At 51.3% G+C, this 23,518-nt stretch overlaps 5 protein-coding genes across 5 annotated transcripts; 3 read left to right on the top strand and 2 right to left on the bottom strand.

Annotated features, from left to right (window-relative positions):
* Positions 1-4,754: 4,754 nt before the first annotated feature.
* Positions 4,755-6,238, bottom strand: PFICI_01869 (uncharacterized protein; the record flags this gene model as incomplete). Its single annotated transcript, XM_007830450.1, has 3 exons — positions 4,755-5,418; positions 5,478-5,766; positions 5,824-6,238. 3 exons carry the CDS (start codon positions 6,236-6,238, stop codon positions 4,755-4,757), a joined length of 1,368 nt encoding a protein of 455 aa, XP_007828641.1.
* Positions 6,239-9,786: 3,548 nt separating this feature from the next.
* PFICI_01868 (uncharacterized protein) lies at positions 9,787-10,254 on the top strand (the record flags this gene model as incomplete). The annotated part of the gene is made up of 2 exons (XM_007830449.1): positions 9,787-10,011; positions 10,099-10,254. 2 exons carry the CDS (start codon positions 9,787-9,789, stop codon positions 10,252-10,254), a joined length of 381 nt encoding a protein of 126 aa, XP_007828640.1.
* Positions 10,255-13,091: 2,837 nt separating this feature from the next.
* PFICI_01867 (uncharacterized protein) lies at positions 13,092-14,063 on the top strand (the record flags this gene model as incomplete). The annotated part of the gene is made up of 1 exon (XM_007830448.1): positions 13,092-14,063. One exon carries the CDS (start codon positions 13,092-13,094, stop codon positions 14,061-14,063), a length of 972 nt encoding a protein of 323 aa, XP_007828639.1.
* A 3,489-nt stretch (positions 14,064-17,552) lies between these two features.
* Positions 17,553-18,923, top strand: PFICI_01866 (uncharacterized protein; the record flags this gene model as incomplete). The annotated part of the gene is made up of 1 exon (XM_007830447.1): positions 17,553-18,923. One exon carries the CDS (start codon positions 17,553-17,555, stop codon positions 18,921-18,923), a length of 1,371 nt encoding a protein of 456 aa, XP_007828638.1.
* Positions 18,924-19,971: 1,048 nt separating this feature from the next.
* PFICI_01865 (uncharacterized protein) lies at positions 19,972-22,533 on the bottom strand (the record flags this gene model as incomplete). Its single annotated transcript, XM_007830446.1, has 2 exons — positions 19,972-20,594; positions 20,661-22,533. 2 exons carry the CDS (start codon positions 22,531-22,533, stop codon positions 19,972-19,974), a joined length of 2,496 nt encoding a protein of 831 aa, XP_007828637.1.
* Between the last annotated feature and the right edge of the window lie 985 nt (positions 22,534-23,518).

Here is a 23,518-nt window from a genome sequence, read left to right as displayed (position 1 = left end):
CTCCTCCCTCGGAGAATCGCGGTCGCGCGATCTCTTCGAACTTGTTGAGATATGACTCGAGGTTTCGTCGGCATCCTTGTCTTTTCCAGAGTCGGAAAGAGCAGAAGCGGCAGCGGCCGCGCCGGTGCCAGCAATGGCCGAGGCAAGAATGCCCCAACCGCTCTTCTTACCAGACTTTGACTTTGGTTTCTCAGCTGGCACCACAACACGAGCGCCCGAGTATTCATCATTGCCACGCTCTGGGCTTTCTACCACGTAGCGCCTAGTCTCGTTTTCGCCCCATGTGACGCCCTTAGACGTGGGAGTTGATGGAGTTGAACTGACTTCACTTCGAGTGTTGTAAACCACATCGTCGGTCGACCTGTATTGTTCGACCAAAGGCGGGTTCTTCTTCTTTTTCTTCTTTGACTCTCTCTTTGACTCCCTCTCTTCCGAAGCCTCTTCGCGCAATTCTTCCCGAGTCTGCTGTTGCTCAGGCTGTGGCGTTGGGACTGGCGTAGGACGAACAATATTGAGCATAGGTCGATCCCGCTCCGCAGAAGGGTCACGGGACTTGAAAGGGCGACCACTGTGACGGAGGGGCAGATCCTCTGGACTCAGAATACGATCGATGCGGACATCGGCATCAGGTCCATCATAGGGGCTCCTTGGTTTGGGTACATCTTTGGCTGGAGGGGTGGTAATCTCGGGTTTTGTAGAGCCTGACTCGGACGCCCACTTGTCAACAATAGATTGGTCCGGAGAGGCACTACGCGAGCGATCTTCTGCGGCCTGCCTTGCCAACATATCTCGTCGATACAGGATATTGGCAACGTCTTGTACGACATCCTTGTGATCCTCTCGGACGCGAGATGATTCATCGCCTCCGCGGCTTGTACTGCGACCACGGCGATGCTCCATGCCAATGGCGGCAGTGGCAGCGGCTATAGCACCAGCAGCGATGGGAGCGGTGGCAGTTCTGGTACTGTCATAAATTGCCTCGGCATCTCTGAGCTCCCGCTCATACGAATCCTTGCGGCTGAGTCTCTCCATGGGTCTGTCGTAGTCATCACCCAAACCGGAGAAGTTGGGTTCTCGTGAGACGGTGAAAACATTGGGTGTAAGTGGACGTTGTGGTGTTGCGAAAGCATCGTTTGCGACCTGGAACTGGAAGGGATCAATGGGACCGCGAGCGGATGGGTCATTGAGATCCTCGATCCTGCGATAGGTGTCGGCATCGGACGAGCGGCTCGCGAGTGACTTCTCTTTGCGGCGTTCCAGTTCCTCTTGGCGTTCCATTTCTTCAAGACGCTGCTTTTCCTCGCGGCGTTCTTGTTCCCTCTTTCGGTCTTCTCTTCGATCAAGGCCTCGATACTCTCGACCATATAAAATCCCGTAATCACGATCTACGATGGGATTTGAAAAATCGCGGGGGGGTTCTGGGGCAACATCCGCGGTTTGCTTCAGTGCTCCTCGCTCCAGTTCCTTGAGTCTCTCTTTCTCACGGCGTCTCTCAGCACGCTCAAGATCCCGGTCATCATCACGGCTTTTACGCTTCTCGTCGCGTTCATTTGTAGACTTGTCGTCAGAGCGCCTAGAACGACGCTTCTCGTCGCGATCGTCGCCAATCTGCGAGTCGGTATACTTGGATCCAGCATACTTATCACCAGAACGCTTAGATCGACGTTTCTCATCTCGCTCATCACCATGCCGTGATTCGCTGTAGATTGACTCTGCATATTTCGGATCAGAGCGCTTCGAGCGGCGTTTTTCATCACGCTCACGATCGCGTTCCTTCTCCGACTCACGTTCGCGGCGGCTGTCACGGTCATCTCGGCGATCGTCCTTGTCTTTGCGGTCGGAAAGAACACTGGCAATCGCAGCGCCGGCGAGACCTGCAGCGGCTGCACCAGCCAAAGCTGTGCCTGATGATGATGACTTCCGGGAATATCTGGCGTCGGTTTCCGTGGTGTCGTACACCTTGCTCGAGACAGGCACGATCGGCTGCGGCTGCTGGATCGGTACAGGAGCGGGCCTGTCACGGGAATCCCTCTCAAGTGAAACTATCGAGCCTCGACTGGTCTTGTAAACGTTAGGGTCTGAAGTGGGCACAGGATACACATTCTGCAGCGGGCGACCTTCGAACAGGACAGTCTCGCTCTGGGAGACGGAGGCACTACCGTCGGCGGGCAGTGGGCGTTGGTGACCCTCAGTGACAGTCCTCCGGTCCACCTTGTCAAACCCGCAAGGAGTGTTTACGTGGCCGCGCAAAGAGTTGACTGGACCGAATAGTTTGGGGTCTACAATCGACGGCTTGTGCTGCAGCATCTTCTCGTACTCGCCCGGGCGGCTGGAAGGCGGTGGACTTGATATATGAATAGGCTGATGGCCGCCAGTAGGAAGATGGACAGCGGATCCATATACCAGGCCGTCGTCATCACTGCTTGACTCATCCTCTGAAGCGGACTCCCATTCCGATTCGTCTGAAGAATCATGGCGGCTGTGCTTCGAGCTGCCCAGACCCCTGTCTGAGCGACCGGAACCGCTGGTCTTTTTGTAGGCGCTCAAAGCTGCTGCAGCACCCAACAGAGCGGATGGCTTATGCCGGCCGGCACGTCGCTGATCCTCCTTGTTTTGCTGCCTGGCGATCTCGGCAAACTTGCGACCCAGCTCGATGATCTCCTCATCCGTTTGCGCGCGTTTTGGCAAAGCTGGCCTGGTTCCCGAGTCGCTTCCCTCCCGGCGCCTGTTGGGTCCAGGCGGCGTGAAGTCACGGTTCCTCATTCTGTCGATATAGCCTTTTCCATATGCCATATCTGAGAGATCCGACGAAGAGGAGCCATTGCTAAAGCGAAACATGCGGCGGGAGCGCTGCTTGCGCAGGCGCCTCTTGCGCCTCTCCGAGGCGGCAGTGAAGAAGGTCTTGAGGCCAAAAGGCCGGTCATGTCGAGAGATGTTGAGCAGACTGCTCGACGTTGATGAGCTTGAGGAATTGGAAGAACTCGAGCGAGCGCGCGATTGGCCGTAGTGGGACTGCGAAGGAGGCGGCTGCGGGTGCGCATAGTAGGAGGAGCGTTGCGCCGCTGATTGCGAATCATAATAATCATGGCTGCTCGGTTCTTGTCGCATGGTGTTGGCATGGTATCGATCGGGCTCTGGCATATGCTGCATGTGGCTCAAGACCTGCTCTCTGGAACTCCGGCGCTCCTTGCGCCGGCGTCGCTCGCTCTCGGGGCTGCGGCGACGGTGATGCCCATGTTGGTCCCGGGTCATCATCTTAACAACAACTGCCTAAATTACAATTCTCTATATTCGGTCCATTCGGCAAACGGCGCAGATGGATTATGCTGTTACGACGGCGTGGTTGGGTATATTTGTTCTTCTGAAAGTGTTCGTTTGTAAATTTTCGTGTGTGAATTGACTTGGTATAGTCAGACCAGGCTTTGGCAGAGCTGTCTGACTTGAATCAACTGGAAGGTTTCCGTTGACAAACCAAGTGATGTAGGTACAGAAGGTATTTCCAATGTTTTGTTTTGGGCAGAGACGGCGGGAACTACCGTGGCGTAGGTAAGTGATAAATTGGCGCTGAATCACAGGCAAGATAGAGTAGTGGTACTCCACTTTGCGGGCTCCTACTACTGCTGACTACCCGGTCGGCAAGGTATAAGCGCCCTAGGACTGAGATCTCTGGTTCGATTTGTTTTTTATATGGTGGCTGGGATGGATAGCTCAGCTGCTCAGCTCCTCATTGTTCCTCTTCCCCATCCGAGCTTGGGGGAGTTGGGGAGGGACTCGGGCCAACTTGGATCGCTCGGGTGGGGTCGCATCATTGGAGATCTCGCTGGTAGTCAGATCGCCACGTCAGTCTACACACTACCTGTACATTTACATAAATGTGCCAGTGCCGGCAACTGCTTGAATGCAACTACACCAACATTGTTCATGTACCTAATCTAAGCTGCAGCTGATGAGGCAAACAATACCGAAGGAAAGAAAAATTTTGAAGGCATCCACCATGGACAAGATTCATTGAATCATGGCTACGTCAAAACCCATCGGTCTATGGCAAATTGACAATGCGCTTCTGTCCATGCCATTGGTGTTTTAATGCGTGGTTGGGCAACGTTGGCCATCATCTCAATACCTGTATAGGCCATGTTGAAAACATCAAACGTACCAGCCTTTTTTTTTTCCCAACTATTATTGGTGTTTCTGTGTTTCTACGACTCTATTTGGTTAGCTTCCTCACTAAATGTTCCGTTACCGTCAAGCCGTCTTTTCGATTAGTTCTTTCACATCGGCTCTCCGTGGGGACTTATATAGTAATGTGTGCAAGTTGGAAGCGGGTTTTGAGAACCTCACAAAGTACAATATCACACACATTTGACACGCCTAGCAAAACACAGACTTTGTAAATCAATGCCCCGTTTTCCCTCCAATATCAGAACTCCGCATCTACCAGTCTACGTCAATATATACACATCAGTACAGTACATATACACATGAATCATCGAACGCCAGCCCGCGCGTCTCTTGGTCGCAAGCCCCAATGAAAGAAAATGATTCCAGCCATTTTAAATGCTTCTAAGCTCAGAATGAAAACAACGCGAACCCGGCGGCAGCGTGCCTCCCGGGTACATGCAAGATGGGGTATAAAGTGAGGGTGCGAGATTCTGCCTCGGTGCGAGATGGTACAGGGGACGCCAGACTTCTAGCAAGGCAAGCCACGGCGCAATAGGAGTCAAGCTCCTCTGAAATGCCACCATGGACAAGCCTTACAGCTTGACCTTGCGGCCGGTGAGCTTGAACCAGATCACCGCCACAAAGTCCTCCTTGAAGAGCTCCCAAGGGTTGCGGTTGAGGTAATAGCTCAACTCGCGGAAGTTGTACATTTCGCCCCAGCAGTCTCGACCCCATTCACATCCCGCCATGTTGACGACAAAGTCCCGGTCTTTCTGGTCGTAGTGAATGCGTTCATCCTTGCCATTGTCGGAACAAGCACCGTCCGGGAAGCTGTTGATCATCCTCTGGGGGATGAAAGCCGTGTGTTTTCGCACCCACGGCTGCGTCTTGTACAACTGTTCCAGGGCATCTTGCTCCTTGTGCTCCCACTCCATGTGCTTCTGTTCATACATGACAGGGTCCCACCAAATGTCCAGTAGTCGATCGGTCCAGTCACTGCGTCTGACAAAGAAGGATCCCAGGTTGAATCCAGAGCAATCCTGGGGGAGGATCAGGTTCACAGAGTCTGCATTGCCGTCTCCCTCAACGTTTTGAGATTCTTGGTCGAGATAGTTGGCCTTGAGAGGGTGGGTAATGTTCAGCGGGTTGTACTCGTTGATATCGCGGTAGATGTTATTTTCGAGGTCGTTGAAGATATGGCTCTGCAGAGAATAGGTCGGTTCCATCACAAAGGTGTTCAAGTCCAGCCACCAGATCCTATGCATGTTAATGTGGTCGTTCCATACGGATGCCGAGGGGGACACCTGTCTACTCACCACTCGGCTTTGGGGTATTTGCGAAAGCTGTTCCTGATGGCATCAACCTTTTCCCAGCTCTCGCGCCATTCGTGGGCGTAGCGCTTCTTTGTGCTCATGTCCACAATCTCGAGATCGTAGCCCCAGTTCGATACGTATTTTCGCTTGTTCCTTACGCTGTCTCGCTCAATGGCCCACTCTCTGGCGCCTTTCCACTCCATGACACCACCGCCAATGTTGGCAGCCAGAATGATGACAAATTTCTGACCACCACCCAACCATGTCGCTCTTCTCCAGTGATACCAGAGCGCTAGCAAGCTGTTAGCAACCAAGAGGCATACCTCTGTAGCATGTATTATAGACTTACGCGTGATCCAGAAGAGCATATAGCATAGGAGCAGTATGCCAAGGATCATAAGCCTGCCCTTGGTCTTCCTGCTCATGCGTGTCATCATCTTTCGTAACCTGCCAACCAGTGGAATGTTCCATCTGCTTCGGGCCATCTTGTCTTTCTCTACGTATCGGTCGTCGTGTTTCGTGAAGGTGGGCAGACTGCTAGAGAGCTGGCGCATGTGTCGCGTAAAGAAGCCCTGGTTCTGTGTCGAGAATGATGGATATCCGCTTACGCCCTGGCTCTTAAGTCTGGCGGACTCCCAGGTCACATTGTGGCCATTTCCAAGTGTGCCTCTGGCAGGACTCGATCGACCGCTGGTGTTGATATCCAAGCCAGGCGAGGACCAGCCTCCTCCGGGAACAGGCGAAGGGCTCCTACTTAAGGACATGGCAAGGTTTGGTGTACCTGTGAGGAAAGAAAGCAGTGTCAATGGCTGTCCAGGGGCGCGAGCTTTCTTTTCCGGGGAGCTTCGGCAGCGACGTACCAGGGATTGGAGATAGAGGTCCTTTGGGGCTCAAGTGCTGGGTTCCGCTGCGTGGAGGGGCCAATGAGGGAGGCGCGCCAGTAGAAGACCGTCTCCGGTGATGGGAGAATCCGCGAGGGGCCGTGAAGGCTGACGACTTCGAAGAGTCGGGATTTGAGGATTGTGAAGCCAGCTTTACTACTGGCTATGCGGGCGCAATTCGAAGACAACTTCGGCCGGACGCGAAGCTCTCAACGAATGGCACGCAGGACGGAGAAGGAAAAAAAAGGACAAGGTGGAAGGGGTGGCTCAGGCTCGGCGGACGCAACTCTGATGGCGGAGACAAAAGGCGAAATGTCTTAGAACTCGGCAATGCAGTCAGAGGGCATCGAGCGATGATGTGTCGGTTCGTCGCGCGGGCCGTTTGCTGTGGGTTGGACAAAGTATTACCTTGTGCAAATTGTGTCGCGAAGCAAAACGTCGTTTGTCTGTCCTGGCTTTGCTGGACTGGCGCGCGCGCTGGCCAAGGAGTTGCCCTTTCTTTCAGAAAGTGTCCTCTGGTGGAGTCCGTCGAGTAGTTCACCAAGTTGCTTTGGGATGGGCTAAGATTGGGGGCGCCCCGCCAATAGTGCTCCTTGCTCGTATTGGATCTGCACGGTTACTGCTATCTGACCAGGATGACCATTCTTGTCAGCAAAAGTAAAGTCTCGGGTGGAAACACCACGCTGGCCACTTGTTATAGTCGGGTCGGGTTAGATAGACTGTGACTACAAAGTATACGAGGTTCAACTTGCTTGTCCCCAATGTTTGTCAAGCAGATAGCCGTTGAAAGCAATGACATTTGGCTAGATCACCTGTCACGAGATTTTGTCCTACTGTAAGGTAGGTAGATACGTAGTGTACAGGGCCTGGAACCCCTAAAATACAACACTACCACCTGGGTACCTGACCTACCTGGCCGCTGAATATTCCGTATGTCACCAAAGCAACCAGATAAGATGTCCCCACACCCAAAGGGTGACAGCCGACCACTGCATTGAAATTCAAGGATGATGCCACGAGTACCTACATTACCTAGCGAACGCATTTCTGCCGGTCAAATGTGGATGGAATACATCCATATATTCGAGGCGGTTGCCGAGTATACGTGTCTATGTAGGTCATGTCCTTCCTGTCTCAAGCTCATCTACAAATCTACCTCAATGTTGAGGCGTTCCCAGCCATCGCGGCAATTGATCATATCTATATTTACAATAGTGCAGTGCATATGAAATCCCGTGTAGGCTGTCAAGGTTTTTCGCACAACCATGTCCGGCAATACGATATGCACCGCTACACACCCAAATACCATCGAGCACAACGGGATTGGCATTTGAATTCCCCGACCAGCGGCCGCTCCGCCGCGCCAGGAATGGAGAAAAAGCATCGACTGTAGATCAAAAGTTGACGCGCTCGACACGGCCCGTCCTGATCGCCCGATAGGCAAGGTCATGTTTATCCTACCTATCACTTGGATTAATTCCCAGAGTGTTTTCTTTCCCCTTCGCTCACGATAGGTACCGCACATGAGTTGAATGCCCAGGGCTTGGCAGGGATGCTCAATACGCCGTGTGTCAAATTATCCTTGTGTCAACCCCCTGTGCGCGGCTGCAAATGCAATCTAATTAAGGTCTCTAGCAACGTACACTAAGGTACACTCTGTAGTGTCGAGCTGCTGGAAGCCGCCGAAAAGAGCCAGGTTCTTGGATAAGGGGTCCAGACCAATGTGGGGGTCCAACTCGACAACCACATTGCTTTCACCTACCTATCTAGGTCACTTGCTATGGCTGCGCGGGTCGTTATATTCTGAAGAAGCAAATCACCAAGAAAAGAAACATAAGAGACTGATAGATTATGTGCGTATCTTGCGATAAGACTGCATTTGACGAGACTCATGACGACTATGTCCAAACTCTAATACAGATTGTCATTTACCTAGTTTATTCCAGTCAGATAGATGTACGGTCCTGACGCTTCCGCGCCTCCCAAACTGTACCTGGAGCAATTTCAATGTAAAGTACCTTGGGTAACGTAAGCAAGCATTCATGTAGGGTGGCTTCCAACATTGAAGGCTACCTACCTACCTACACACATCTTCTCCTAGACTTTCTCACCGATTGTGCATTCACGCGGTCGACGCCAGGCAACTTGACCGTTTGTACCTACCGTACAACATTGCCTTTGCAACGGTCGCAATTCCCTTTCCCTAACAGGCCAACTGAGTTACAGTCCAAGCACACATCAGAAAAGGCTTCACCAAATGCTGTCGTGATGTTGTGTTTTGGCGATACTGCTTGATCTCGACACTTGACAATGCAGTAGACACTAGATACGTACCATCCCGAAATATCTTGGCTGATCTCGTTTCTCATCCTTGTCCTGTCCTAGAGGCAATTACCATCATCGCTGCTCAAGAGTTCTTGGAGCCTTCTAGTCTGAAAGTCTTTTGCTTGGGATGCCCGCTGCAAAATGCCCGTCGAAACCTTGTGTTGGCCAACTTGATTTGGCAAGATGGATAGTCGTTTGCATCGGACTTCCGAAGAGATCCATTCATTCTGGATAGCCATGATGATAATTCATCGACACATTATGGGTGTTGCTGTCCAAGATGTGTATCTCTCAAAAGCACAACAAGATATATATAGTCCCCATGGAATTGGTTGCAATCACTGTCTAATTAGCATGGTTACCATTTGGAACATCAAATAAGGATGAGAAGCAGTCTGTAAACTAACATTCGGTTGGTGAGTATGCGCATATGGGTTCATCATTCGAAACTATAATCTATGACCAGGATTCAAGTTTCTAACAATTTTTCTTCAAAGGTCAATAGTCCCTTTTTGTATTCTTGGTCTACTTTCCTTTCCTCTCCCTTTGTCTCATTGGCTCTCGCGCCTCGCGACATTTTTTACCCGACTCTTCTAATACATCCCTTCGGGCTAATCAGCAGTAGTCTAATCAATTGCACATGTTTGTGCAAGGGCTGCACTGTAGATGAGGATCTAGAAAGAGAAATATTCCACCAAAGAATGGGAAGAAAGTGCAGCCTGTACAAGTCAAATGCATAGTTATCCAATTACATTGATAAGTGATAGGGAAGAACGTTCTGTTGATCTTATTGAACAAGGAGCAGGCGAGATCGTTGTCAAAACAATTGATTCCAAACATATCACGGAAACGGCGACTTGAATGACATTCGTCATTAATTGTAAACATGAGTTTCCAAAGTACTGGGGCCTTGCAGAAGAATGACTAGACAAAACATCAACAACAAGAGCCCAGATCATCAAATACCCATTTACATCCACCCGTATCTAAATAACATTCTTCCATTGCACAGTCTTACCACAATGCCTTCTTGGGGTCGAGGATTGTTCCAGTCCACTCATGACTTTCTGATTGTACAATGGTTCTGCCTATGGTCTGGCTTCAACATGCTTACTTCCGACCTCCATGGACGGTTTATTGTCGCTTCAAAGCTCAATAACGGTGTTCTCGCGCGCTTGGTCGGCGAGTTCAAGCATCAGCCTTTGGAGGGCTTGAAGGAGTACATCAAGAAATACGGTGACCAGACCGCTCAACTGTTTCTGAAATGGACAGACGAAGGCATCAGGGGTTATGCAATCGTCCACATCATTCTTCTTGGGATGTGCATGGGGGTTCGCTTGTTGCTAACGGTGGAAGTGAAGCGTGAATATCAACACTTATCTCGGCACCTGATAAACATATTCCAGCAGCTTCAATAGTCTGAAGCGCTGGTTCACTATGAAAATAACGGTACTCCCTGGATTCTGGGCAGCAAGAATCAACAAGACACCATGCTAGCCAGGTCGCGCCCGGGTGAACCCTCCCAATTCCCATCCGATCTAGGTGACGAGTTCTGGTTCAGTGGTCTTAGGTAAGGTAACCATGGGCTAGAGGCTCGCCAATTTGAGATCTTTTAGCATTTGCTAACTTTAAAAATATAGGCATTCCGCGCGCCAGCTACCATACCCAGTGACACATAGCAGACGTTGCCACTATTGCCTTAACCGACTAAGGCAATCCTCAAATCTCACAGGTCCCCCACCTTCATGCCCAATCTGCAGAATGGCCCGATATTGTAGCTGGACCTGCAAACTTTTGGACGACACAGAGCACAAAAAAGTATGCCATGGTGACACACGGCCCTATGTTGTGAGTTATTGTAATCCCCGCCACATTCTGCTGAAAATTGCTGACCTCAAAAGGTCGTTCCTGAATAGCATGAGCTTGAGCCCACCATAGTGTCGCCCACACCAACCGTGACTGCTATCAGCAGTGAGATTGAATTCGAAGAAACGATCCCTGTCAAATCCAGTAGTACCAAAATGAACAAGAATCAAATCCTAGGTCCTGAATTTTTCAAGTAGGTGGAATTTCGAGGGCGTGCTATCTTGTCACGTTCAGCAGTGCATGTCGCATTGCACGCAGAGAGCGCTTGCGCCACTATAGCCCATCACAACTTGGCCAGCGTTGGTTTTGTTTCCAATGTACACTTTGGAAGTATAGACGAGAAGAGTAATATAGCTGATCAGCGCTGCTAGTCTAGAAGTTGATGCTCTACATGCACAAATGAGAGGCGTATCATTGATGTCGCATTGACTGCTACACCTTAATCGGCAGGTAAAGTAAGAGCCATGCGTCCTCCAACTCCAAATGAGTCTATTTCCACCACCATTCCATTTCAGTCGGAGCCCATTGACTCTTGAGCTTTTCGCGTGCCTACCTACATTACCTACCCTACCTTGGTATACTTCTCAGTGTCTTGGCAGCCGGGAGTAGACTTTGATCTAGGTTTCGCGGCAACCATATGAAGGTAGGTAGTGGCTTGTCGGGTTTGGACAATATTATGAGTGTTGATACTGTAGAACTGAGGACGATTCCAAGTTAGACAGTGCCTGGCAGCCTCAGGGGGTGCTCTCCTTTTTCTGATTATGCTTCTCATAAAAGTCGATTGATGATGGCGAGTGGCGGTATGCTCAGAGAAAGGCTTGAAAGGACGCATGGACGCACAAATTGAAGACGCTGGGATGGTTTCGTTTGATGTTTCAAGCAGCGCTCAGATCTGCCAATCCAAAGAGCCTCAACAGGCCCTCGGCTTGCAGGTGCATCAGTCTTGATTGGCGGGGAGCATACAACTTGTGCTGTGGGAGGAGCGGGTCGGGCAGGGGTCGCTAAGGGGATCTGAATCCGTGGACCTATAGACTGACCCAGCGCCCTATGCCAAGGCGGCAGCTGCCAGAAACATCCCCACTATTTCCCTCCCCCCAGGTTTGAGAACAAGACGAAACAAGGCAGCGATTGGCCAGCAGCATCTCGGGCGTGCCCAAGTGCACATGCTACATGCCCACGAGCACCAAACCGAAAATAGTCGCCCTCGTTTAAACTTTTCTTTGATGTGTTTGACGCCGCCGAACCGCTGTCGACATGTCGCTTTTGAGGCATCTCGAATATTCTGCTGAGCCGCCCGCCCATTCACACCCGATCGTACCAGATTCCCATGAGTCTTAATTCGTTTAAACTACTACTGCTGCTGCGTGTAATTGCATGCACTGGACACAGGACAACAAGAACGACTTGGCAAGTGGGTATTGTACATTATGCAGGCAAAGTAAAAATGCATCTGATAGGTAAGATCTTGGGTCGCTTGCAAGGACAAAGAAAAAAGACGCTTGGGTGCTTGCTTGATACTCCACCATCCGTGAGCCCAAAGAAGAGCACTTGAGGTCTGGACGTCTGGCCCTCCCAAGAAAGCACCATCCAAATGCCCTGATTGGTGCCTCCGTTTCGTCTCATGTGTCGCCTCTTGATCAGATTGCTGCCAGGATGTCTGTTCCGATCCATGGACGCGTGGTCCACCCAAGGAGGAGCTCGCGTGGAGAGACGGGCGGGTTCGAGCAAAACCTAGTCACGACTCACTGGTGGATTGTATAGATATCTCTTCATGGTCGGTCAGCACTTGGCTGTCAATTCCATTTTCTTACACTCACTTTCGGTCTGGGATTCAACTGGTCAGGGCAGGACACGCAAGCTCACACGCTGCATATCAGCCACTGTTCTGCACCTTCACTGTGAGGCTTACGGTTATATTTTATCCTTCTTGACATCGGACTTCACCACTCTCGTCGCTGCTTCACTCAAAAAAAAGGAAGCCTCAGTCTCTTGGTGGCCCGTCACTCCTTAAGCGGCTTCTATTTAGAGTCTGGTTGAGTCCCCGTCCTCGTGACCCTACGAACAACCCAACCCCCGAGCTGGCATCTCGTTCCTTCATTGTTTCTTCAAAAGCCGCCTTTCACCGGCTGTCAATGCCATTGTTCCCGTTTGGCATCTAAAGAAAAATCGCCCAGGTGGCTGGTCTTTGGAAGACTCAATTCTTTTCTTCTTCTCTCCCTCTTCTCATTCTTCTTCGTCCCCATTGTTCCGATTTGATCATCGTCATGGGCATGCATTATTAAAAATTCTGCATCGGCACTTTACATTTCACACACTGGTTGTTGTTCATTGCCTCCTTCTCTTTCTCTTCTCGTACATAAATTTTTTGCGACTCAGTCAATAAACACTGGAAATCACCTTGACGGCGACTTCCCTGAACACTCAGAAAAACAAAGAAAGCAAGCCTTCTTCCCTGCCATTGCGCCTTTTCAACAGCTTCGGCATTGGTTCAAACACCATATCAGACAACATCAATCTCATAGCAAAATCCACCGACATGGTCAACATGCGGTCACTATTGCGCCTCGGCGCAATCGCTTCCCTCGCCGCAACTTCTCTGGCAACGTACACCATCCAGGACACGTACGACACCAGCAGCTTCTTCGACGGCTTTGATTTCTACAGCAACGCGGATCCCACCAATGGCTTCGTCAAGTACCACACTGCTTCCCAGGCCAACTCATCCTCCCTGGCTGGCTATGCCAATGGCGGCATCTACCTCGGATCGGACCACAAGACAGTGAACCCCAAGTCTCCCGGCCGTGGCTCTACACGCATCAACTCCAAGAAGACCTACACGCAGGGCCTCTTCATTGCCGACATTGCCCACATGCCGACCTCTTCCAAGAAGGGCTGCGGACTCTGGCCGGCCTTCTGGATGTTTGGCGAGGAGGGTGGCTGGCCGAACTCGGGCGAGATTGATGTTATTGAAGGAGTTAACTCTGCCGACTCGACCACCATGACGCTTCACACCTCCTCGGGCTGCACCGTTTCCCAAGGAAACTGCAATGCCGGTAACGGCAGCACAGGCTGTTCTCAGGCGGTCAACGACACGGAGAGCTTTGGAGCTGGTTTCAATTCCATTGGAGGTGGTGTTTACGCTGTCGAGTGGACCAGTGACGCCATTTCAATCTGGTTCTTCCCACGCTCCTCGATCCCGTCCAACATTGGATCTGGTAAGCCTGACCCGACCTCTTGGAGCACTGCGACCGCCACCTTTTCTGGTTCTGGTTGCGACATCGACAGCCATTTCAAGGAGCACACCATTGTCTTCAACATTGACTTTTGTGGCGACTGGGCCGGCGATGTCTGGGCCGAGGATGCGACCTGCTCCGCCCTGGCAGATACTTGTCAAGACTACGTGTCCGCCAATCCGGGTGACTTTAAGGAAGCATACTGGCTCATCAACTCCGTCAAGGTGTACTCGGACGGCTCGTCGAGCAAGCGCGATCTTGTTCCCCGACCTTTCATGGCTTGAGCCACTGCTGTGGCAATTCGTTAGGAAATGAGCGAAGGGGCACGATTGGAATCATGAGTTTGGAACCAGTCTTTCGGGTGAAAGACATAAGGAAAATACCCACGGATCAAACGACAAAGACAGGCGTTTAGGATATGATTTGAAAATTTCTTGGAAGATTCCTTAACCTCTGAGCGTTGCGGGCAACTGGCAAGTTTTGGCCACCCCCCAAAAAAGACAGTGCTTAGATATATGCATCACGTCACATAGGGAACTTCTTCTGTACATACTTCAGGACTTCACTTCTTCTTGGCAAGCCGGTCCGGCTAAGCCACCATTACTTTTCAACTTCACTTTCAGGGGGTCAAGGGGTTCGACTCTTCATAGGGACAAATCAAGAATAAAGAACAAAGACAACTAAAATTTCTTCTTGTTATGGTGGCTGTGATTGATCGTTATAGTTATGAATGACTAAATGACCTGGTGCTCGCATGGGCCGTTGCTCACGCACAAATACGCAAGCCACGATATTTGTCGTTGGCAATGCAAAACTGTATGGCGGAATCAAGAAGATACATCATAGCCGGCCGAGTACTACTGAGTCAGTAAACAGCCTGTCTTGAGGCGGACCGCCGTGGAGCTGACCGGGTCTCATCCCGTCCTGGTCGCTCGGCCGTTGACCCGGCCCAAGCTCCGCAGGCAAGGTAGAAACGACATAAAAATAGACGACTTCCCTCAATATTTGTATGGTCTAGCATCCAGAATGCCTTGGGTTTGGGCAAACTCCATTGTCCAGAGTGATATTTCTCAAAAACTATTGAGGTTTTGGTCGCTAACCGCCTCTCTCTCTCTCTCGCTCTATCCCCATCTTGGCAAGGCTGACTTATCTGAACGCTGGCGCTTCATGATTATGATTGCTGGTCCTGCTGCTAATAAGCCTTGCAAAGACGAGCGGAAAACCGTTTTGTCTGGCAAGTAGTCTGTCGGACAGACTTGGTTGGAGGCACAAGATAAGTGGTTTCTGTGGGCCTCCAGTGTTGCTTGTGATTGTCTGTGAACCAAGAGCAAGCAATGCCTTCCCCCCAGCGTGCCGATGACTCAACGCCGCTTTTCGGATCGAAAGTTCCTTTCTGTTCTGGATCTAATATCAACACATGCTGAAAGGACCTGAACGCATTGAAAATGTGTCTTGTCGAATAAGATGGTAGACACTGGGATCTTTCAGGTGACCCAGACGTATGGTAGCCAGTCACATCATGCATCCAGAGTGTATTTACCTTTTGCAGCTGGTCCATCGAGCTGACGGACGTGCCGAAGCACTCCGGACGTCCAATGACTGGCTCGGATTGGAGATTGAGACTTGATAAACCTATAGTGAAGTCATGCCGAACCTGGCAATCTTGCATGGGCATGGACGGGGAATAGTCAGGACTTTTTGATCAAGGCCCAGGAGCAGGGACAAGATATTATCTGCAGCCGGGGAAGCAAGGCAGCAATCCAATCATATGTTGATATGGCCAAATCTCAACGCGGCACCCCTTATCCGTGCCTACGGGGGACAGCGGGCTTGGCTTTCTAGAAATTCCATTTGTTTCATGGGCATCCCAGGGTGATGTGACAGGGCTAAGATGGAACATTAGGCACCATGATCCGGCGAGGATGGAAATAGGCGTGCGTGGCAGCAAGAGTGTATGGACGCGCCAAGTCGACGTGCTCGAAAAAGGTTCCCTCATGATGACGCCCCCAACCGGAGTCCGGTCCCTTTAGTTGATCATGATATCAAGTCTTGCAGGGGACGTGGACTGCGTGGTGGTTGTTTGCTTCTTTGCTGCCTCCCAGTCCTCCGGGTTCGCTTATTGTTCCTGCAAAAGCGTTCGAGGCGGTGCTGGCCCGTGATCTTGAAATAGCACCGATGATGCAGATACTTCTTGCGGCAGTCAGAAAATCCCCACCGACTTGAGCCTGGTGGAATGTGAATGCGCAATGTTTGGGGCAATGCCTTCGCGGTGTACAATGTTTGTCTGATTGCCTGCTTGCCGGAGGGAGCTCCAGATTGCATCAGTGCGAGCTTCCCAGAGTGATGCTAGTGACATAGCAAAGTTGAGATATCGCTTCGTCATCATGTCCATGCGCAGACAAATTCTTGCCGTTCCGGCATGTGTCGCAATCTAGTGATAGGAGTGACCGATGATGGGCGACCTCCGTGACAGATTCTGGAAGTCATCAAAGTCGCGCTTGTGAGAGACTGTAAATGTGTAAAGTGTGAGAATGTAGGAGAGAGCCTTGCCAAGGTTGCACGAGGTCGCTAGAATGGGCCGGCCACGGGCATCCGGGTCGCGTTGGAGGCGGCCTAGTTTGGGGCTCAGTGGCCTGAAAAGGCGGCCATGTTCCCACGCAACCGCGTCCTGGCTGGTTGAGATGGAGACGCTGGTCGCATCAAAGGCCCCTATGGCCCTTTATATGCTTGTTCAACAGACCAAAACACCCTAGGACCCCAGGGAGGGCTCCAGCTCTACAAGGCAGAACCGATCAAAGCCCTGGAGGGGCCGGGGGTCATGTCAAGACGGTACCTAATGTAGAGGGAAGGAAGTTGGCTCCCTTTCTCAGTGGAAATGCAGTGCAAGTGCAGCGCAGTGCAGTGCACAAGCATGCGGTTGCTGCCCGCGTCTAATCCCTCCCTGGCGGCTGTTACAGGGGGCATCGCCGCTTACTGACCAATGTGCTTGTGTCCCTTCCGGGGCTGAGAGGGGGGGCCCCAACTTTGCGAACTCAAGGTACGCTAAAATTGCTACGCATGTCGACATACTCCCTCGTCATCTGCAACTCCAAGGACAAAACCTATACACACCACCTGACTGGGTCGATCTGTTCATTTCTTCTGCGAGACACTCATATCAGATTCTGAACAGTGGTCTCGTCTCTGGATAATGCAGGCACATACCTCACCGTGTCTAGGTACTTTGAGGTAAGTACTTGGAGGCCCACCGATATAGCAATCGGGGGCTGAGCAGATTGGGGATCATGTCGATGCAGCCATGCGAATGGTTGGATTCCAAGCACACCTCATGTCCTTCTTGACCAGTTGGGTCCAGTGCCAAATGCTCATATCGTTCGTCCATCAATACTACGATGCTGTTAGTGGAGTTTGCAAGTTGGCCTAGCTAACTACCTCACTTGTTCTGCCTGCTGCTAACTGCATACTGACTTGCCGTTCCTCTTCCCTCTTCCTCCTTCGTCCTTCGTTGTGACTCCTGCCGGCATGTCACCGGGGTCGTATCCAGACTTTCACCCCAACAGGAATAAAAACTCCCAGGGCCAAGGCCAACGTGGACCCAGTGGCCTCGATTCCTGGCCGCCTCCATCCCATTGTCGGTAACTATATCGAATTCTCCTTCTTTGGCTATTTCCATATACTGTCATCTTATATAACATCTTGCTCCTTCCACATTGGCGCCATGAGAGATCCTTCGCGCTTATGTTACGCATCTCTTACCTCGCCTTGATTCTCTCATGTCTCCTTCGCCAACTGAGAAACTCAGCCAGCTTTCCATTGAGAGCATGCCTCCCACCACTCGACAGCAGAGCCGCAGCCAAAAGGGTCAGTCCAGTACAGAGTCTGAAGACAACTCGGTTGATTCACAGCAGGCAGATAACTGTTTGCGCTTCCCGTCCAAGCTCACTTACAGCTTGGAGGAACTGCCCCCCAACACGCGGCAGCACGTCACTGATGCCATTGAGGGTCTCCCCCAGATCGTCCTCCAAGAGTGTGCGGCAAGGGAAGGGCATGTGATATTTCAAGTCTCTGAGCTTGCAAACTTCAGGATCCGGACGGGCTCGAGGTCGAGCCAGTGGTCGACTCCGAGCTGTAGCTGCGGAGACGAGTCTCCCAGTCGAACTCCTTGTCGTCACGTGCTCTGGTTGTTCGATCAGATAACATCCCAGCTTCTTGACAATCGTGGCGAGGTGCTCATGTTGAATCAACATGGTTACGCCGACGCCCTCAAGAATCCCTACGATATGATCACCGAATGTCATCTTGACATATTGGCTGATGATCTACACAGCCGAGTCTTGGAAACAGCCTCGGATTCCGAGGACGCTTTATACAACCCTCGACGCGTTCAGGAGGTTCGGGAGATCCTAGCTTCTCTCAATCGCACCCCTATAGACGAGTATCGTCCAGACATATTTGATCATCCTACTGGAGGGAGAAGGGTGGTCAAACGCAATGATCTGGAATGTACCATATTCCGGATGCTGTGTCAGAACAACGAGTTCTTTCAGTACTTCTTATCCTCAATGAAGAGCGATGAACTCGTGAACAACACTTTTCGAAAGCTCCAGAAGAGGGCGGATGCGGCACTAGCTGGTCTGGATGCCTACGCAGAGTCATCCTCCTCGGAAAGGTCATCGGGCAATCCAAAAGACGTGGCATGGTGTGGAATGCACCTACAAGCCGTTGTAAAGAAAGTCCACACAGCCATACTGCGTGCCCGTCGCCCACTGGAACTTTGGGAGCGCCAGGCTGCTGGTCGTACACTATTACATATATTGCGAGAGGTCGTCGATCGGTGTCCTGAACTCACATCCCCGAACCAAGAGAAAGTCGACCGGAACCTCTATTTTAAATTAATCGGTGACCGAGATCGCAACTTCGCCATTGCTGCGTTGAACTCACTCCCACCCGACGCCATTCACCCATTCACGGCGGAACTGGACAGGATCATTTTTGACATGGGAAAACATGGCGTCCCCCACTCTTACGCCGAAAAGCTAAGAGACATCTATGAGCGAGCTCGCCGAGTTCGCCTGGGCGGATCTCCCTTGGGATCCAAGCGTCACAGAATGAGACAGGGCGGAAGAGGAAAACGTACCAAATAGACTAAAGAGCAAAAGGTCTATGGACGGAACTGTGTCTTGCACTGTCCATACATAAACCTTGCCTTCACTTCCCTTTCCAGGGCTGGTCTTTGGAAAAGGTTCGCAATTTGGGTCTAGATATTCGCTTCTCCTGTTGACATATTTCCCACAGGGCCCCAAGCTCTGCCTGCTATCTAGATATTCTCTTCTTCCATTCCCTTTTGGTGGTACTGTGGCCCCGTCAAGTGTCTACATGGAATACCTTTCAGTCAGTTTTTTCCCTCTTGCCATTACGATTCCCCTTCTTTGGCTTGTACCAAACGCACAAAACTTAGAGAAAAAATAAATCACCAGCAACGGCGACAAAAATTATTATAGTCAATAATTTATCTATTCATGCAAAACAGTCTTGTGTGAAATTTTGCCTTGAGAGTCTAACGCGGTTGAAATCCAGGCCACAATCTAGCATTGAATAACCCCTCACCTGATACCCAAGTTGAATTATACCCCAGAGCTCTTGGAACTGTGAAATTGTGCAGATCTATCAAATGGATGCCTGTCAATTTGCCATGCGTGTTGTGAATAAGTCGTGTTGGGAAGCGGTGGTGTAGCTACCGCCCCAACTGACATTTCTGCCCGTTGGGATCCATGAACTCGTTTGGTTGCCGAGCATAACAACACATGATACTAACACCTCATATTCTCTCGTGGAAAGACCTTCACATCACGGAGGACATCACACTGATTGCAACAGAATTGAATGGTACTTTACTGCATGTCGGAAATAATTTCAATATAAAATCGGGCAGCTCGTTTCTTTGAGCCGCAGGTATCCAGGTATAAAGTACGTAGCAAAGATGATAGAAATCCAAGCAACTGTGGGAAAACAGTATATCCCAACATAAAAGTCGAAAATCACCAACCCCACCCAACCGGCCAACCAACCAACCAACATCAGTCCGCTTTCTTTCAATTCTACAGATTTCCCAAGAATGTGCGCCAATACACCGGGGCTACGATTTCATCAAGAACCCATCATCATTATTACTTGCGTTTCCCCCCATTAATTTTATGCTGCGGCCGGTGGTGCATTGGGGTTGGTCACAGTTCCATCGGCGTGCTTGGCCCGCGCCTCGACATTAGCAATGGCGCTTTGCAGGGCACTGGTCAGATCAATGTGGAACAGCGGCCGGTTGAGACCGTGGACGGCAACTCTCCGCCTGGTGTTCTGGTGCGTAACGGGGTTGTGGCCCTTGTCGATGCTGGCGCTGGCGCTGCTCGAGCTCGCGGCGCCACGCTCGATGGCGTCGAGATCGTTGCGCTGAGCTTCGGAGCTGCTGGCACGGAAGTTGGCCTCCTTCTCATTGGCTTCGTGCTCAGCGGCCGCGGCGGCCGAGGAGGAGCCACCGATCTCGGCAACGCTGAAAATGGGTTGCCAGCGGTGGTGCAGTCCATCGGGACGCTCGGTTGGGAATCCAAAGCCGGCGGAGACGAGCGCACGCTTGGTCCAGCGGTTCGAAATGCAGGCAACGTGCCAGTCGACGACGTCGGGGGCCGTGTAGCGGTCGAGCTGATTGCGGATGTCAATCAAATGCTGTACCGATGTAACATCCACATTGGTAACAGAGCTGAAATCGAGAATGATTGCCTTGAGAGTCGGCAGGTTGGGGTCTTCGTGTTGACCTTTCTTGGCTATTTCAAAGTAATATTAGCTATTGCTCTAGATGATTGTGAGAACATTGACAATATATAACTTACGACCAGGGTCGTTCCAGGGACGGTCACCCTTTCGTGGGTATGAGTCCATCTGTGTACGACGGGTATTCTTGAAGACGTAAGTGGTCAAGTAGTCGAGAGTACTGGTGGCGTTGGGGTAGTTGAAGCCCTCGGAGAAGCGGTAGATGAAGATACCAGGATACGGGCTAGCAATTTCGACTTGGGAGTTGGATCCATCTTCGTGCTGAATGGGCAGGAAAGCGTTTCTTGTGGCTGGGGAATCCCCGGCACCGTTGAAAGTACCGTACTCGCCAACGACACTGTTGTTTCCACCAATAACGTGATCGCCAAGGACTGAGTGAACCTGAACGCGACCAAGGAATCGCCCGTGATCGACCAAGAGACGGAACACGTAGATTGCAAAAGAGATGGCAATGGTACAGTAGATACCATTCTCGATGGACGAGAAGATCGTGACAAATACACCAATGAAGAAGATGAGAACCTCTACGGGCGATACGCGCCAGAACTTGTACAGCGTCTGAGGCGGTGTGATCAGATCACCGACAGCATGAATGATGACGGCAGATAGAGACGCGCTCGGGATGTAGAAGAAGACTGCCGGAAGGGCGTAAATGGCAAGGAGCACGACGACAGCGGTGATAACACCAGCCAAGGGCGTGCGGACACCAGCCTTTGACTTGATGGCAGTTCGACTGAAAGATCCGGTAGAAGGATAGCCACCCAAGAAAGGAGCAAGGAGGTTGGTGACACCAATGGCAACCATCTCTTGGGATGGGTTGATGACGTAGTTGTTGACTCTGCCGAAGGACTTGGAGATGGCAACGTGCTCAATCAAGAGAACAATGACAGAAGCAGGCAAGTCGCTGACAAAGGACTCGATAATCCTGGTGTTGACAATCGGTACCGAGGCGTGAGTGAAACCACGAGGTACATCCGACAGAATGGAGAACTTGGGTTTCTCGCGGTGGTGCATGTTAACGAGCCAGCTGATCATGGTGTACAAGAGGATGACGAAAGCCGTTCGCAGGGTAGAGAGGAAGAAGAAGAGCTTCTGCTTTTGGGGGTATCTCTTGGCCGCTTGGTTACAGCCGAAGCGGATCAAGTACAACATAGTCAGAGCTGTGAGACCCATTGCGGCGTCGAGCTTGGCAGTCGGCAAGAACCTAAAGATATTGATGATGACCAAGTATGTCGAGTCTCGCGTCGAGTATCCAGTGCCAAATTTCTCCCCCAGCATAGTCGGCACTTGACCCGCTGCAATGTTGATGGCGGAGCCAGTCATGAAGGCAGCCAGCGACACGAGCGGGATGAGCTCGACGATGCGTCCAAGGCGAATGATGCCAATGAAGAAGACAATCGCGCCGGCAATGATAGCCAGAGCACTGGCAATGACCCACGGCTGGTCCTCATATTCGGGCAGGGCTGCGATACTCTTGGTGACGACGTTTCCGGTGACGGTGGACATGACTGCGACAGGGCCGATGGTAATATCCTTTGATGTGGCAAAGAACCAATAGATCAAGACACCCATGAAAGACGAGTAGAGACCGTACTGAACAGGCAAGTTGGCGAGCTTAGCGTACGCCATTCCCTGTGGAACGACGACAGCACCGATTGTGATACCAGCAACGAGATCTCCAATCAGCCACTGCAGGTTGTAGAAGCCTATCCAATCCAAGAACGGGAAGAGAGATCTGAAGTAGTGGGCAATATCTTTGCCAGAAGGCGTTATCTCGGAAAGCCATTCTGCTGTAGTGGGCTCCTCTTCGATAAAGGAGTCGGCAGTGTGGTTGGAGAAGACAGATTCTCCTCTGGTGACATCGTCTTTAGTCTCCAGCTTGATGCCGAGAAACTTGGCCAGTTTGTGGCCAGTCTCTGTTCTTGACGGCATCGTGAGGTCTGACACGATTCGAAGTCCCGACCAAGGGAGGCTGAAGAAGGAGAAAGCGTGGTAGGACGATGAAGTGCTCGAGAAAAAGGGTCTCCTTCGAAGGTAGGATCGGCCTCTGTTTATGGTAAAAACCCTTGTCACCTAGGACCCGAAAATACCTGGGTATAGTTCTGGGGACGGCTGTCTAGGACCAGGATCTGGATCCGTTTTCGCAATAGGCAGTTCAGTCGACCCAGGGGGGTGGTTGATATGCGGTGCGCCTGCAAGCTGATGGCTGCAGGATAGGTCGAGAATGAGGATTATTGAAAAGCCACGGGATGGAACTATGCAGTTCTAGCCATCGAGCCCAGAAACAGAGATCTAGATCTAGATGATTAGTCTTGTCTGGAACAAGCTTCTCTCAGCTTTGCTTCGCTTTTCCAGTGCTGAGCTCGCCGAATCAAGACTGAGCTGACAGTAGAGCCAATGAAGGAAGCAAAGATGGGGGACCCGGATCGCCACGCTATGGAGGAATCCCAAGACGCAATCGCACGTGAGAAGGCGCCGAGAAGCTTGTATAAACGCCTCACACAAGACCGGGGGGCCTTCAGTCGCGTCAGCGTCCTCGGTGCTGGGCACGAAGCAAGAGGACCCGACTCGGCGGGAGTTAATGAGTAACGAATATAGAGCCGGGCTTGGCGTGACTGTGGCTCGGATATGAGACTTCCACTCTGGGACGATTATGCAACCGACTCAAGTGTGGTTTTGTTTGAATTCGCTTGGGGGATTCTTGTCAAGTATAAAATGGCGACAAGCGGTACCAGGAGGAGTACCGTTGATGAGCAAGAGCAGGTAGAAGCAAGCAGCTGCTTTCATCCAGACGGCGATGTGTGTAAAGGGTCAAGTCGGGCGTTGGTCACGCTCGTTCAGGGGTCTCTCTTTGGTGCAGCACCGTGAATTAAGTTCAGAAGTGCGTCTCAATGAAGAAGAAGGACAGCCAGGTATC

Source organism: Pestalotiopsis fici (assembly GCF_000516985.1).
Source record: "Pestalotiopsis fici W106-1 unplaced genomic scaffold PFICI_Scf_1, whole genome shotgun sequence".
Classification (NCBI taxonomy): Eukaryota; Fungi; Ascomycota; class Sordariomycetes; order Amphisphaeriales; family Sporocadaceae; genus Pestalotiopsis; species Pestalotiopsis fici.
This window is presented reverse-complemented; position numbering and strand designations above follow the sequence as displayed.